The 16,159-nt window shown below is 34.0% G+C and overlaps 1 protein-coding gene across 4 annotated transcripts in view; it reads right to left on the reverse strand.

Moving 5' to 3' along the window:
- The window catches only part of PCDH9 (protocadherin 9), an 894,356-nt gene that overhangs the window by 546,375 nt on the left and 331,822 nt on the right, over window positions 1-16,159 (reverse strand). For 2 of the 4 annotated variants that reach the window (XM_038569713.1, XM_038569711.1), the window contains exon 3: window positions 13,071-13,172. The exons of the other annotated variants lie outside the window; for them this stretch is intronic. In XM_038569713.1, coding sequence (XP_038425641.1) covers window positions 13,071-13,172 — 102 coding nt within the window. The remainder of the gene's footprint in view (window positions 1-13,070; window positions 13,173-16,159) is intronic. 4 annotated transcript variants of the gene reach the window in all.

Raw genomic sequence — 16,159 nt, forward strand, 5'->3', positions numbered from 1 at the left:
AAATTGTAAAATCTAAATGTCATTTTTCTACATAACAAGAATATCAAAAATTATGTTGTTGCAGACATAAAAGCCATAACACTGCTTTTAGTAAAGGACTGATTGCATACATAACGTGGATAATAACCATACATTACGTTGCAGAGATGGCGATCCAAAATTCTGGCCCCATATTTTGTGGTATTGAAGTCACTCTGACGTATCAAATCACTATGACACGGTCTTACTGAATTCAGCTTTTGCAAACACCTCTGGCTTTCTATTAAACGAATTCATTTTACTCACCTGCATCTGAGTGAGAGGGAGGTGGTAGTTACTCAAAATTGTCATTCTCATCAACTACAGTTCACGCAACTTAGTTATGCTGCACACGCAGGAAATGGACCCTTGAATTTAAGAGAGGTGATTTTTGAAGAAAGGGAAGCCTTAGAAGAGTGGATTTTTGATAGCCGCTCCGGCAAAGGAAATACAAGGCAGGGTTCAGAAAGAGAGGATCGAGAATGGGAAAGATAAACTGAAACTGTCTAGCAATCTTGCTTCATTCTTTTAGTAAACACATTTTTATCTGCATTTCCCCACCAAGAAATGCACTACACAGGTTTTATGAGTTTTCCCAACATGTAGAACCTCTTAAAAGCAGTCAGGGCTCCTCCTTATGGAAGCTGTGATTTTCCTACAATACTTCTCTATAATCGTGCCAAAGAGCTAAAAATAAAAATGACATAAGAAGTTTCGCCACAGTGAGAATCACAAGCTCAATTGTAGAACTGAGTCATCATCTTCGCGTTTCAGGAAGATAGATCCAGGTTAGGAAATTCACTGTGCTGATTGCCTTCCTCCTGCCTGTGCTGGTTGAGATATAAAGTCTACGGTATGGTTATCAATAACTGCTAGGAACTCTGGCCATAATCGAGTAGATAGCTGTAAAGTACTATCATATTGAGAAAGTAAATGTGGTAAGAACCATAACAGGCTGAGGTTTATTGAGAAAGTCCTGATTACTGTGCAGGCTGAGTACCTCTGATCTGGAGCCAAGGCCGCACAAAGCATTATAGAATTTATCGAGCCTTATTTAAACTAAACATATATCTAGCTCTCTCCCTTTTATTTCTCTTCATCATGCAGCAGAGCATAATTTTTTGGTTTATCACGAAACCTACTGTCTGTTCCATCCTCTAAGTCCTTGGCCACACTTCTCAAGGTCACGAGGGAGCCTCAGAGAGGAAATATTTGTGTTGACTGGTTCTGTGATGCATATGCCTAAGGGTGCTGCTAAATGAGCCTTTTGTATTTTCAATGAATCGACTAAAGGGTGGAGGGAGAGGGACTGGTGAATCCTGTTAACAAGCTGTCCTCTGGAGATCCTGGTCCCTTGTGCCCCCGGCCCTTTGTCACCTATGTGAAAACAAGATCTTTGCCCTCCAATTGCCACTGTGGGGAGAGTAGACACTCTGGTTCTGGAATTAAAATAAAGCATTCAGAAGGATAGGAGTCAACATGCAGAAACTCTCTTTTCTTTGCTGCCACTAGACTACTGCATTCTGAGAAAGAGGCACAGGACAAAAAGCGAAGCTCACTCCTGCTGAGATGCTTTTCACCATTAGTGTGTACATCAGTTGTTGTGGAAAGAATAGTATGGTTGCTTCAATTCTATGAAGTTGGAATAGTGAGTGCGGCATAGCATGTGGATATATAAGTGTATTGATTTTAATCAAACATGCTCCTCTGGATAACAACTTCTTGTTTTTCTTAACAATCCAGTAAACAGAAAGATAAGCAAGCAACCGTAATTTATCTATAGCAGCTAGGGTCTCTATTTTGTATTTCTCCACAGAGACCTGCCGTCTGGTGTATATATTACGTTCTATGAATTATCATGTCACTAATGAAAGATGTCAGATGTTCCATATATGGAAGAGAAAGGGACTTATTCCCTGTGGGGTTATAATCTCATTTTTCCCCTTTGTCTATGGCATCATGATTCTACTGCTTTCAATCTACACCAAGGAGGATATTTTTCCCAGCTGTATTCGATTTTGGTCAGGTTTTTTGTTGTTGTTGTTGTTGTTGCTTTTTTTTTTTTTTTTTTTTAAACATACCATGGAATAATTTGCAGACAGTGAAAGTCACCCATTTAGGAGTAAAGTTCTGACACACACAATATGGGAACCTAAAATGCTCTTAATGCTCCCTCAGCTTGACTCCATTTGAGACAGGCTTCTTCCTCACTCTAGGTCACTGGGCCTCTCTCTTCTTAGAGCATTTACTTAAAAACAGAAACCAAAACTGGCAACTGTAAATACTGCCTATGCCCTTTTGAGATATAACTCTTCCCAGCTCTTGTCAGTGTCACATCTCTGGAATGTCTTTCTTGTAGTAGTTATCCCTTTGAAATGCATACATCAAAAAAAAAAAAAAATCACTTCTGCATCTGCTAGTCTCTGTGAGAGGGGAGAAGCCCAGCTTGGCTAATTGCCAATCAGAAAGTCAGCCCTAATCACATTGACCAACCTCCCTCTTAATGTCCTCCAATCTTTTCCCACTAGCTCACTCCAGCGCTAAAAAACTCTCCTACATTTATTTCAAAGGAGTTGAGTTCATTTCTCTCCTAACTACAGTCCTAAAAAAAACTCTCCTTTGCTGATTTAACTCCAGCCACTGCAATTTTTTCATGTCTTACAACTACAGTCAAATTATAGATAGAACATCTTCAACCCTCTAAGAACTTCCTCTGAGCCCCTGAAGCCCCAACTCCTGGCAACCACAGACCTAAGTTCTGTCTCTATAGTTTTACCTTTTCCAAAATGTCACAGAAATTAAATCATACAATATGTAACCTTTTATATGTTTTTTCTCTTTCACTTAGCATGATACTCATCCACCAAGTTATTGCATGTATCCATGGTTTCTTCTTTTCATTGCTGCATAGTGTTACACTTTATAGTGCCATGATTGATCTGTTTTCAATCCTTTTTGATTTTAAATTTGGCTTTCCTTATTATATCCATATTTGTCTTAATAGAGTACGTGTCCTGTTTTCCAGTTATATTCTGAATCAAGATTAGATTCACCCTAAAGTTCCTTCCTTTTCCTTTCCAGGTTGAATAGAGGTTTTTCCATGGTTTTGGCCAGAAAACTTCTCATATAATTACTATGCCAATAAGTGAATAAACAATCCAGCCATTTCTTTAAAAACAATACCAAATCTCGTATAAAATTTTGGTAATATGCATATCTACAAATTGCTTAAAGTTAAGTATCAGTATGAAATTTGTTGATATTTTATACTGTTCATTTGTTCTAAACAGATATCACGTCCTAAATATCCATTTAAGTCAAAATTGAGATAATTCAGCCAGAAAGTATATTTTAAAGCAGGTTAACCTCCTCACAAAAACATGGGAATAACTATGTAGCAAAAGAATAGGAATATTATATAGAAGGCTATAAGATCCAATTTGAAAAAAGTATAAAACTTCTCCCTAAAAGTGTATTTTTAAAGAAAATTCCTGTTCTTAGATGTGGGCTAAACTCATATTTTAAATATACAAATTTCATTATTTTAGAATTAATTGTCAAATCTATATGTGTTATGGGTTTTGTTGGTTAGTTAGTTAATTAGTTTTGGCTTCCTTTTTCATCTTTAACTGACAGTGAGTAGAATTATTTGGGAGATTCTGACTCCTGGGCATCAAGGAATTTCTATATTCCATAGCTAGAGAACAGATTTCTAAAAAATATTTGAATGTCATGGCAGTCTCCTCACCTTCATTCCAATTTTAAGATGCAAACATGTGGGTGACATATTGAAAAATTAAAGTATATTAGGAAAGTATTAAGTATATAATGACTTTTCCCTATTCCTGACCTGCTTAATTAATGTGGATATCCTGGTGGTTATGGCTCCAGAATCTCTCTCACATATACTATGCTGTAGATACCAAACAATCGAGGTTTCCAATAATTCCAAAATTGAAGAAATAAATGGCATTTAAAGAGAAGGTATTTACTTAATCTATTCTTTTTTAAGATTTCATTATATTTAGTACTTGTAACAGATACACATAAATTCTAACACTTCTGTTCCCTGGAACTAACTAAAGGAAATAAATTAATCTAGGTAACCACTCCTCAATAATTAGAGTGATTCTATGACACTTTAGAAATTTTAGCATTTTTAAACTCAAAAGTATATAATGTTAAAATAAAAACTAAAATCAAGTTAAAATAGGGATTATGTAGTTTATATTATCTGTATCATTTTTCTACTTAATTGACAAGTGTGTCTCAAGACTTTTTTTTAAAGATTTTATTTATTTGAGGGAAGCCTGGGTGGCTCAGCTGTTTGGCGCCTGCCTTCGGCCCAGGGAGTGATCCTGGAGTCCAGGGATTGAGTCCCACATCAGGCTCCTTGCATGGAGTCTGCTTCTCCCTCTGCCTGTGTCTCTGCCTCTCTCTCTGTGTCTTTCACGAATAAATAAATAAAGTCTTTAAAAAAATTGTATTTATTTGAGAGAGAGAGAGCAAGAGTGCAAGAGTTGTGGGGGCGGGAGGGGAAGGAAGCAAATTCCCTGCTGAGCAGGGAGCTTGACTGGGAGCTCTATCCCAGGCCGCTGGAATCATGACCTGAGCCAAAGGCAGACACTTAGCTTAGCCTAGTGAGCAATCCAGGTGCCCCTCAAGCCCTTTAAATAGGTAAAACATTCTTATATTTATATCTACAGTTTTATATACTATAGAACAGATAAGAAGACTAGCTGTAATTCTACCTCCATTCTTTCCAGAATTTGGTGATACACAAATAACATCTCTTATGCCCTCTGAAATAATTATTATATATGTTTATAGAGTATAATAATTATAATATTTATGTTATATAAATATATAAAACCAACACAAATATCCAAAAACCCATTTCAAATTTGAAGTTTCTTATTATCAGAATTTCTGCAGCTTAAATAATAATTTAGAACATACTTATAAACCCTATAATGTATAAGCACAATTAAAACTGTTTTATAAAATATTAAATATCATCTGTAAACACATTGGTTCTTGGATATTTAAAAATCAGAATGAGTATATTATAATATGAATGCTTTTGTGAAAGGTATTTATTTAATTTGCCAATGTGCACTTCTAACAATGGATCTTTTGACTTTCCATTAGATTTCCGAATCCTTTCAATGGTAGTTAGGAAGAAATCTCATAGTTCATAATCATCACAGAGAAGAAGAAAATTTCATTCATTATCATTTCAATATTTTAATTTTCAAAAAAAATGTTAACACTTTCTCTTTTTTTTTATCTTTTCCATTTCTATACTCTTCTCACATATATTTGTATTATCGTTACTCTTCCCGATGTGTCTTCAATATCTTGAGATACTTAGCATCCCAAAAATTATTTATGATCAAATACTCTATAGGACTTTAAATACTAGGCTTTCTGGCAGGCCTCCTTATGAGTTTCCACAGATATACGCAGAACCTTCTGAAAACTCCACACATCTATGTTAATTCTATAAACAAATGCCTGACCTGTGTTAATCATGACATGTAACTTCAGTTGATTTATAAAGTACTGTGAGAGGTATATTTTTCTCTCATTCTCATAGTCTGATGTTATTTATTGTCATTTTATGTGTGGTTTCCATGCTGATATAACAGATATTGATTTGTATCTTTTTGTATTCTACCTTTTGGCTGTTTTGTTATATTTTCAGGATCCCTCAGTGAAAGGTACTGTGGTTGTCACTTGTTTGAAAGGCTCTTCTCCTCTCTCTTTGTACACTCCATTCTCTCCACAAACAGCTGCATCACACCTGTCATTCTGAAAGGCAAAGATGTCTTTGGCTGATAAGCCTGTGTCTGTGGCACACAGAGTGGCTTCAAACAACTAATTAGCAGGAGTTGGGCCACAGCAAGGTTTGGTGCTGTCCATCAGGCATGCAACCACCACTGACACCATCAGCAAATCTGTCAAATGTGGCTCTTCCCATGAATAAACCCAAGGCCACTTGTCCTATGGTAAAGAAGAAATTCGCAGAACATACATAACAAAAAGTAAAAGAGGGTGATAGCCATCCTTTAAACAGAGTTAAGTAATTGAAAAAAATCTTAGCTAGTGGAAAATCCAGTATCTTATTTATAGTTGTTGCTGGAATACAGGGAATCAAACTGAAAAGTTCCCCATGAATCTCTAATGGAACAATTCCATTGATCACGTATATTTACTTAGTTTCTAGAAAACACTAATGTGCGCTCTCTTTAATAATAGGGGGCTATGAATTCTCATAAATAAAAAAAAAATAAATAAAAAAAATGAATTCTCATAAATAAAATCAGATTTGCACATTCACATATAGATGCAACCTTAAATCACATCGATTACATATATTCATATATAGGATGTATTATATATAAAATTCATTTAAAAATCTTAATCTTTGGCAAAACATTAATAAATATTCATATTCGAGTTCACGATTGTTAGAAGTATTTATTTATTTATTTATTTATTTATTTATTTATTTATTTATGATTTTATTTATTTATTCATGAGAGACACAGAGAGAGAGGCAGAAACATAGGCAGAGAGAGAAGCAGGGTCCATGCAGGCAGCCTGATGTGGATCTTGATCCCGGGACTCCAGGATCACGCCCTTGGCCAAAGACAGGTGCTCAACCACTGAGCCACCCAGGGATCCCTGTTTAGAAGTTTTTAAACCAACAATATTGAACACGAATTGAGAAACATTTTATAAAAAAAAAAAAAAAAAGAGAGAAACATTTTATAGTCATTGTTCTTCATAATTAAGTGTATGTAGATAGCATCTCTTGATAATAGAGCCAGGAAAGAGCTCTGAATTGAGAAGAGAAATAATCAGTGGAACTTTTCTCAAACCTGTGATGACTTCCTCTAACACCCAGCTTCACACATGCAGTCTTCTTGAGAAACATTCTCATTTACCTACAACCACAGTGATCACATCACTCCTGATTATTCACCTGGTAGATTTCTTCAAGTCTTATATTAACATTATTATATTTTTCCTCTACTAGGTTAAATTGGTTCCTGTTGTGTGTTCCTGAATCTTGAACCTATTTGTAGCACTGCTTGCTCTTTATGGTAACTTATTGACTATAAGAGTATATCCCCTATAAAATCTGAGACACAGAGAAGCATGTGTACCTTCTCAGCATGATGTACTCAGCATATCACATAACAGCATCTCTGATATATATTTGCTAGATGAATATTTGTAGAAGGCAGGCAGGAAGGGATTGTTAATTTAGGATTCATAGATTGGTTTCAGCATAATTATGGAAAAGGCCAACAAAGGGAAAATGGGTAATTTGTTTCCCCTCCAAAGAACAGTCTCAATATCATGTCTATGGACAAGTAACAAAGGAGGGAATATCTAGCACCCAATCTCTGTTTATCTGGGGGATGTTTAGGGGATTTATTTATGGTTCCATTTTAAATCTCTGTTTAGGGGATGTACTTACGGTTCCATTTAAAAAATCAAATCAAACTACCTCAAAAGGCAGAGATTTGTACAGAGTTGGTCAAATAGGCATATTTTTATATTTTACCACATTGTTGATACCTCCTACAATTTTTAAACAAGTTCAATAATGTGAAATAAAATATCCATATGTTTCTAGAAAATATACATAGGCATTAGACATGAATGTACATAGTATTTATATCCTTTTGTACTATAAATTCTTTGAATTCTTAGTAATTTGTTTCAAATTCATATATACTTGGTGGCTAATAAGTGGTCAAAAATGTAAAGACTTAGGGAAAATTCATCCTTATATAAGTCACATATAATAAATACATATCAAGAAGAGTTTTCAACCAGTCATTAAATACTGTCTATAATGGTAGTGAGCGATTGTCCCGGGATTTGTTAGAAACTGTTTGCAAGGACAATCTTACATAAAATGGCATGTAAGATCTTTGACTTTTCCCAGCTGGACATATGAGAACTTAACTCTAACAAGTCTGCTACCCATGATTTGTATTTTTTGTTATTTTGCTGAAGTGCAGATTTGGGTCCTTTATGATAAAGATGGAAGAGGAATAAATTCTTTTTTTTTTTAAGATTTTACTTATTATTCATGAGAAACACACAGAGAGAAAGGCACAGACACAGGCAGAGGGAGAAGCAGGCTCCACGCAGGGAGCCCGACGTGGGACTCGATCCGGGGTCTCCAGGATCACGCCCTGGGCTGAAGGGGGCGCTAAACCGCTGAGCCACCGGGGCTGCCCGAGGAATAAATTCTTATCCAGCTGAGTGAGTGAGTGAGTCTGTCATCCAGCATACTTTCTCTACTGATTATAATACATGCAATGTTTCACAGTAAGTGACTGAGGTGTAATAGAGCTTTTATCATTTTTGTTAATTTATTTCATTTTGGAGGATAATTCTATATGTTACTGAGAATTTAAATATTTTGATATATTAGGAATTATTCCCAAAATATATATGGTATTATGTATGTGTGTGTATGTGTGTGTGTGTGTGTCTGTGTGTGTGTGTATTTTAAATATTTTTACCTTTGGGTTTTTGAAAAGGTTTTTCTTATGAAGAAAGAAAATGAAAATAAACAGGCTTGTGAACTAATTTATTATTATTAGTGACAATCTATTAATTTAAATTACCTATGTTACTCCCAAATATTGTAACACATAAAGAACTATTGCCAAATGATTTGCCTATTAATTATTTTAACTTAAAGGCTGATATCAACTGTAATATCTATTCTAAGGGCTGAATATGTTTATTTATTGAAAGTTTTTTTTTTTTAATTTATTTATTTATGATAGTCACAGAGAGAGGGAGAGAGAGAGAGAGAGACAGGCAGAGGGAGAAGCAGGCTCCATGCACCGGGAGCCCGATGTGGGATTCGATCCGGGGTCTCCCGGATCGCGCCCTGGGCCAAAGGCAGGCGCCAAACCGCTGCGCCACCCAGGGATCCCTATTTATTGAAAGTTAAATGTGCTTGGGTCGCACAACTAAATAAAACACCAAGAACAGGAAAATATAAATATGTGGCATAATATTCACATATTAAATTCTATTTATTTAGATCCAGACTGTTAGGTAAGGTTACTATGTGATAGGTGAAAAAGAGAAGAGAGATAAGAAAAAAAAAGAAAAAAAGAAAGAAAAGAAAAGACCAAGATCAAGTAAGACAAAAGCAAAAGGGTTTTGGCTTTACATGTTTCCCTTTTTATTAGAAAGTCACAGAGAACATTACCATTTTGCTGTTACTCCATTTGTTATTATTAATTTAAGTAGGAGAGAGAGTTCTAAGTTGTAGTTACAAGCACAGAGAACCCTTGTTCTCCTAACTCTCAGTGTTTTAAGTCAGGGAACTCAAGCTCAAGGTAAACCTGTACCTTCATCTTTAATGGTGAGAAAATTAAAAAGGACAACTATTGCCCTAAATGAGATTATAAGTGTGAAACGCAAGACACATAATAATCTTAATAGTCTAATACATTTTAGTTCTATTCTCTTCCCACATGCTCCTTTAACTCTTCATTTGACACATTTTTATTCTATTAAATATCTCCATCAAATGACACAATTGGAATGTTCACGAAATTCCAATGATAATTTAACTTCTGTGTATCAGTGAATCCAGCAAAACCTGTGTTATAAATTTACATAAAAGGTCAGAAATATTTCCCTTATCAAAATTGTTTTCTTGGTTTTGGTCGGGAGATTTATAGTAGTAGTCCACCCTGGGATATCTTGATCAACCATCTGCACCCATGAATTTCACACTTGCGATAACTGCCACATTTCCAAAGTCTAGCGGCTGAAATTCATACTTATTTTAAAACTCTTCCACCAATCTCCCTAACTCTTAGAGCTAAGATTTCCATCTGACATTGATTTTCGGATTTCATTGCTACAAGGGAAAAGTCTTATCTCAAAAATTCATACACTGAACACTAGACCATTTTGTAAAAATACTTTAGCTCAAGCATCAAAAACAGTGACAGGGAACAGCTACTCATACTGAGATGCAGTCTTGTGTGAATTCCAATAACTATGAGACATTTTCCTACAGATTGCAGAATATAGACACTGAAAGCTCTATCTGCTTGCATCCCATACTATTTCATGGGTAAAGGGAACTGAACATAATAGACGGGAAATGACAATAAAATTTATAGATCAAAGATGCTTAGTAAAGGTAATATGCATTTATGGCATGAAAACAATGTGCACTTATTCATTTCTTTGCTTCTATTTTAACCATTAAGGCACTTTGTGTATCCAATGACAGAAGGCCTGCCAGGATGAAAAAAAAAAGCTTAAATGTGACAGTTCCTTTAAATTCCATACCTTATTTAAAATCCAATTTAAGAAAAATTTCAAATATGAACTATTTTCTCTAACATTTGGTTGGAAAATTTTTATGCAGTTTGGGAGTAGTCATTAGATCACTCCAAGATCAGAAAACCTAGATCTCATTCTAGTGTTATCACTAGCCAGCTCTGTGGCCTAGGGCAAGCTACTCCATCTTTCTTGTCATCAAGCTATGCTTCAGTAGTATGAATATATAATCTCTATGGTCCCTCACAAATAGCCCGTGAATTTTTTTTTACTTAAATACTATCTTTAAGTAGTTAATATTGTAGTTTCTGAAACTATGGTTGCTGTGGTTATATTCCAGTTCCATTCATTGCTACTTGTGTGAATTCAAGCAAATATGTAATTTCTGTATGTCTCAGTTTCCCTATGTGTAGAACTAGAATAATAATAATGGACCTGTTGTCAGAATTAAATGCTTCTAATATGTAAGCTTTCTTCTATTTTAACATATCTCAAAGCAGAATACATACTAAAGAAATAAAAAATAAGCTTTCCCAGAGTTTAATCAACAGCATTTTTTCTCAATAGTAGATGAAATTATAGCATGTTTTATACTAAGATGTTATACAATAACATCTTAACATTTTAAGTTAGACAAAATTTGGTAATACACATGAAATGCTTGGGATAATGTCTGATTCAAAAAAATTACGCAATAGCTAACATTTCTCTGTAAGTAAGCAATAATTGTTATATCTAGGTTAAGCATGATGGGTAAAGTCTGATAATTTAAAAATGAGTAAAAGCTTGCTAGTCACACAGCCTTCATTCCATTTTGTATCTAAAGTCATAACATAATAACTTGATTCATATTAATCAACATCAGCTAACAAAAAATACGACTTTCTCCTTGACAGTATAGTTTTATTTAATTAATTTTTTTATGATTAAAAGACCTAACATTTTTTTTTTGCTTTAGTAAGGTAAATAAAGAGGGAAAATATAAATTGTGAAAAAAAAAGTAATATATTTACCAGGCTTACCACATTATTTGATATAAAGGAAAAAAACAGCATAGCACAAGAAGCAATTTTGTAGGTTATAATCACCTTTCATCAATTCTCAAGAATGGTTAATACTAGATTAATAACTTTTAAGGAACTGGTTATGGAAACTATCCCCGTTGATATTGGTCTACAGATATTAAGCATTTATACAGAAACCCTATCTCACAGAATGCTTTATAGCACTTCGATCCATTATTGTGTTATACTGGATGAAATAAGGGTGACTCATGAGAGAAATTTCCAGTTCTATACACTTGAAATTACACAGTAATGATGAAAAATCAAAGGGTTAAATTATAGTTCTTCTCTCAACTGTCAAGTGACTGAGATTTTGCAGAACAAGAGAAAATAAAAGTGGAACATAAGGAAGAATATATGCTATAGGGTTAGAAGGATGTTTGAATACTTAGATCTGCATAAAGAAAAAGAAAAAATGCAAAGGAAGCATTAGGCATAAAACGGTCTAAAATATCACGTTATCCTTTTTCCATCTCAATTAATAATTTGTTAGAAAAGAGTTTGCTTACTCAATCAAATTTCTATTAAAGTAGTTTCTCTGACCTACATTACTACTAGGAGTTTTGAAAATGGTAGATTCCTTTACTTGGCAAAAACAAATGCAAAAACTCTGTACTACTACTGCAAATTAAAATATTTTCAATACCTTTAAGGAAATGGGGGGGGGGGGGACCTAGCTTCAATGAGAAAATAGAGTACATAATAACACACTCATACTTGCATATATACATATACATATTATATGTCTAGCTACAATCTACATGTTAGGACTGAAACATGTGTACATGAAACACATATCTGTGTATTAATAGTAGAGTTAACTATTGAAACACAATTCCTTAAGAATATTGACCTTAAAAAATTGATCTTCTATTTTACAGTGTGAACACACTTGACATTACTGAACTGTAACTTTAAAATGATTAAATGGTAAATGTTACGTTATGTGTTTTATACCACAATTTTAATAAATTAAAAGAAAGATAACAGATTCTTATATTCAGTCATGTTAGAATAATTGGTGCTGGAATAGCCCTCCCAATATAAAAAAAGAAAAAAAAGAATAAAATATGGATCTTCTACATTTTATAATGGATAGACTCATTTAAAAAAAAAAGGAAAGTAATTTTTATTTTAAAACCAAATATACAAGGAAATAAAGGATCAAGCTGAGAAAAGACAGAAAAAAGGGACAAGATTAATGGAAGTTCCAGTTAACCTGTTCATATTAAGCAACATTGTCTTTTTTATCTTCCTTAAGTATAAGGAATGAAACAAATCAGTCTTTCAACAAATAGATGTTTGTATCTTTCAGCTCAATTACTAAAAATGACTCAATTAAGAATCTTTAACTCCAAAAGAACGTTACTCATTATTTTCTCCAAAGCTAGGTAATAATCAACACCTTGCATTCAATGACAGGAACATCATATTAAGTTAGATTATTACCAAAGAGGAAAAATATTATTTGCTTTTTGTTCTAAAATTATTTCAGTTGTTTAAAGAAGTACTAGTATAAAATATAAACATAAAGGAGGATGGCAAGAAAATATTTATAATAGTTAAGTCAGGCTATATAAAATCACTAGGAAAATGCAAATTGCTCAATTCTAACATGGTCTCTATAGAGATACGGCATACCTCGTAATGGCTTTCTTCATTCTCCTGAATGTGGAAACCCGCAGAGCTGGGACATTTCTGAGGAGTGACAGGAATATTGTCACTTTTGCTGTGTGAGTTACACTGAAAGAGATTACCAAATAATTGTGACAAACTACTCCACATGTAGAGTGTCTATTGAGAGACATGGTTGCTTGCTAAGAATCTAATTAAAGGAGTACCATTTGAACTAGGGTCTACACTCACTGGAACATGCATTAACATGGAGCCTTTTCCAAAAGAGATTAAAAATGTCCCCAGGATAAACAAATTGTCAAGATGTTTTAAGTAAAACTAAAGAAATCTCAAATGTAGTTCTTTTATTTCTACACTGTCTTTTTTAAAGCAATATGATTATGCTTATGATGTTAGTAGCTAAATCTTCCATGTGCTACTATTTGTGTGAGTTATTATTCAAGTGCTTGATATATATCATACACATCTCTACATAGATATTATTATTATCTCCACTTACAGTTGAGGAAAATTAGGCATATAAAATACCCTTCCCCAAGGTTGGGCTGCCTGCCCGGGTTTCTGGGACCACACTCCGTATATTATAAATTACATGCACAGCTTTTATAAATGATACATTTGAAGCAAACAAAGGTGAAAAACTAAATGTTTAAAGTCTTAAAATATTACTTCACTTTTCTTCTGTGCCAAATATCAAGTATTTTTTGAAACAGGTTAACTAAAATAATTCACTTAGAAAAGGATGTGAATTGTGGTATATAAGACATTAAATTATGGCTTGATCTTTCTCCATGAAAATATTAAAATGGTTGTTTTCCATATTCTTCACAATATTTTTTTATGTGAAAATAAGATATTATTTGCTTCCTTTTATCCTTGCTACCTTCTTTCCTAAATCTCTTATTAGATTCAAGGCAAGGAATATTTATACATATTGCTGTCTGGCCCTATATTAACCATAACATTGGAGTTTTAAAGGCTTCTACATTAATGAAAGATGTTGTAGAGCCTTCAAAAAAAAGTTCACCATTAGTATATAACCTTTCCTCTTTCATAAGACTATAACATATGAACAGATTTGGATGACATAAGTAGGGAAGATGATATTTTTTCAAACTGGTATGGCACATTTTCAATTAACTAATGAAATTTTCCTTTGCCCATGCCAAGGAATAATCTGTTAGAAAATGAGTATCAAAGACATTTTAAAAAGCAAATTAATTTTAGAGTTTAGTGCAAGTTCAGTGTATTTTCACCTCAAGACCCTATCTTATATTTAAATATATTTTTAAACACATTACATTCTTTTAGGCTTTTTACTTTGAAATAATTTTAAACACAGAAGAGCAGCAAAAAAGAATTCTAGGATCCTCTGTATTACTATTTCAAGTATATCAATTAGTTATCTCATTGTTAGTTTAAGGGAAATAGCAATATGACAGACTAGGAAGGCATGACACTTAAGCCCAAACCATTTTAGAAATTTTTTCTCATGAAAAAAATATTTTGTTCCTGTCCTCTGTACAAACAGTATCATTTCAGCCATGTTCAAAACTTACCTCCTCTAGGAACTTTTCATGTGTAAGTAAATAAATAGCAATAGTCATTTTAACCTCTGCTTGCAAACTAAGTACTTTCTAGGTGTACTTTGTAAAATGCTGCTCTGACAGCTTAATTCTTGGAATGTGCCTGGTTTGTCTGAACAACTTCACTGTTAATTATGAAGGATCTTTCGTATATCTCTCCAAATAATGGAGAGGCTTCCCTTGCTAGAAATCTCTAAATATAAAAGCTTAGACCTTAAAACTGTTATTTTCATCTGTGATGCTCCTAGACATTTTAATCATTCAACTCCTATCCCTTGTCTCTCTTCATACCTATTCATGTTGATCAATCTTTTTAAAACATCTCATGTCTTATGCAGTTTTTCACCCTAGAAACATTTCAAGTCCTATGGCCTGGTAGTGGCTCACAGCCTGGCAATATACTAGGATCACCTGGGGAGCTTTAAAAAAATATCAGTAACTGAGCCCTACCTCACACCAGATGGATTAGAGCTCAGGCAAAAACATGGTTTAAATACCCAGGTAATTCTGATGTGTAGCCAGTTTAGAATCACTGAGTTAACATTTCCTTGTCTGGTGCTCAGGACAATAAAGCAAATTTTGGCTTCACTCCTCTTTTAATCTGATCTCATGCTCTTTAGCATTTGTTCTTCCTTTTCCTTATTAATCTGTCACATATTAGGAGGGTTTTTTATTTTTTAAGGATTGTATCATAATGCTTCTGAATGTGAAAAAAAATCCTATGTTTGTATAATACTTTACACCTTTACATATAAGATTTTATGTATCATCTACCAGAAACCTCTGCAGAGAGAAGAAACATAAACCTTCCTTAACAGATGGGGAAGACAGAGGTTCAGATATATTCAGTGTCCTTTGTGCAATGATTTGCCGAGCAAAAGCATTCCTAAGTGACAAAACTCAGGCTATTTCTCCTCTGCCACATTTCCCTTAAGGATTTTGTTTATTTGCTCATTCATTCAGATATTCTGTTCTGCTTGTTTGTTCATTTGATCATCAGATATTTACTGAGTGCATGCTATGTGTCAGGATTTTATTGGTTAAGATACGGCATTTAAGATCTATAATACTACAGCAGTGAAACTACATACATAGAAATAACCACCACGATATGTGAAAATGCCACATGAAAATGTATCCACAGTTTCCTTAGGGACAAAGAAGACAGAATGACTACACTCCTGAGTTTGATGAATGGGAAGAATCTAGAAAGATGAGCCAGTAAGGGAATCGTGGTTAGCACACATTCACAACAGAACAGATAGCATATGCAAAGGCTCGAAGACATGAATTCTTGTGACTATGTGAGCTACAAGGATTTCGCCAGTGATTTAATTGTGGACCCTTTGAGGATTAATTTGAGGATAGGGAGAAGTTATTAGAGCAATAAATTTAACAGCAGATCCAATGATGAGAAGTTACAGAATAGGGCTTCGCATAAGACAGGATTATCAAATAATGTGATACGTAAGCGCTCCACTCTGGTGGTATCAAAGTGTTAAGTCACCT

The sequence above is a fragment of the Canis lupus genome, chromosome 22 (assembly GCF_011100685.1).
Source record: "Canis lupus familiaris isolate Mischka breed German Shepherd chromosome 22, alternate assembly UU_Cfam_GSD_1.0, whole genome shotgun sequence".
Lineage (NCBI taxonomy): Eukaryota > Metazoa > Chordata > Mammalia > Carnivora > Canidae > Canis > Canis lupus.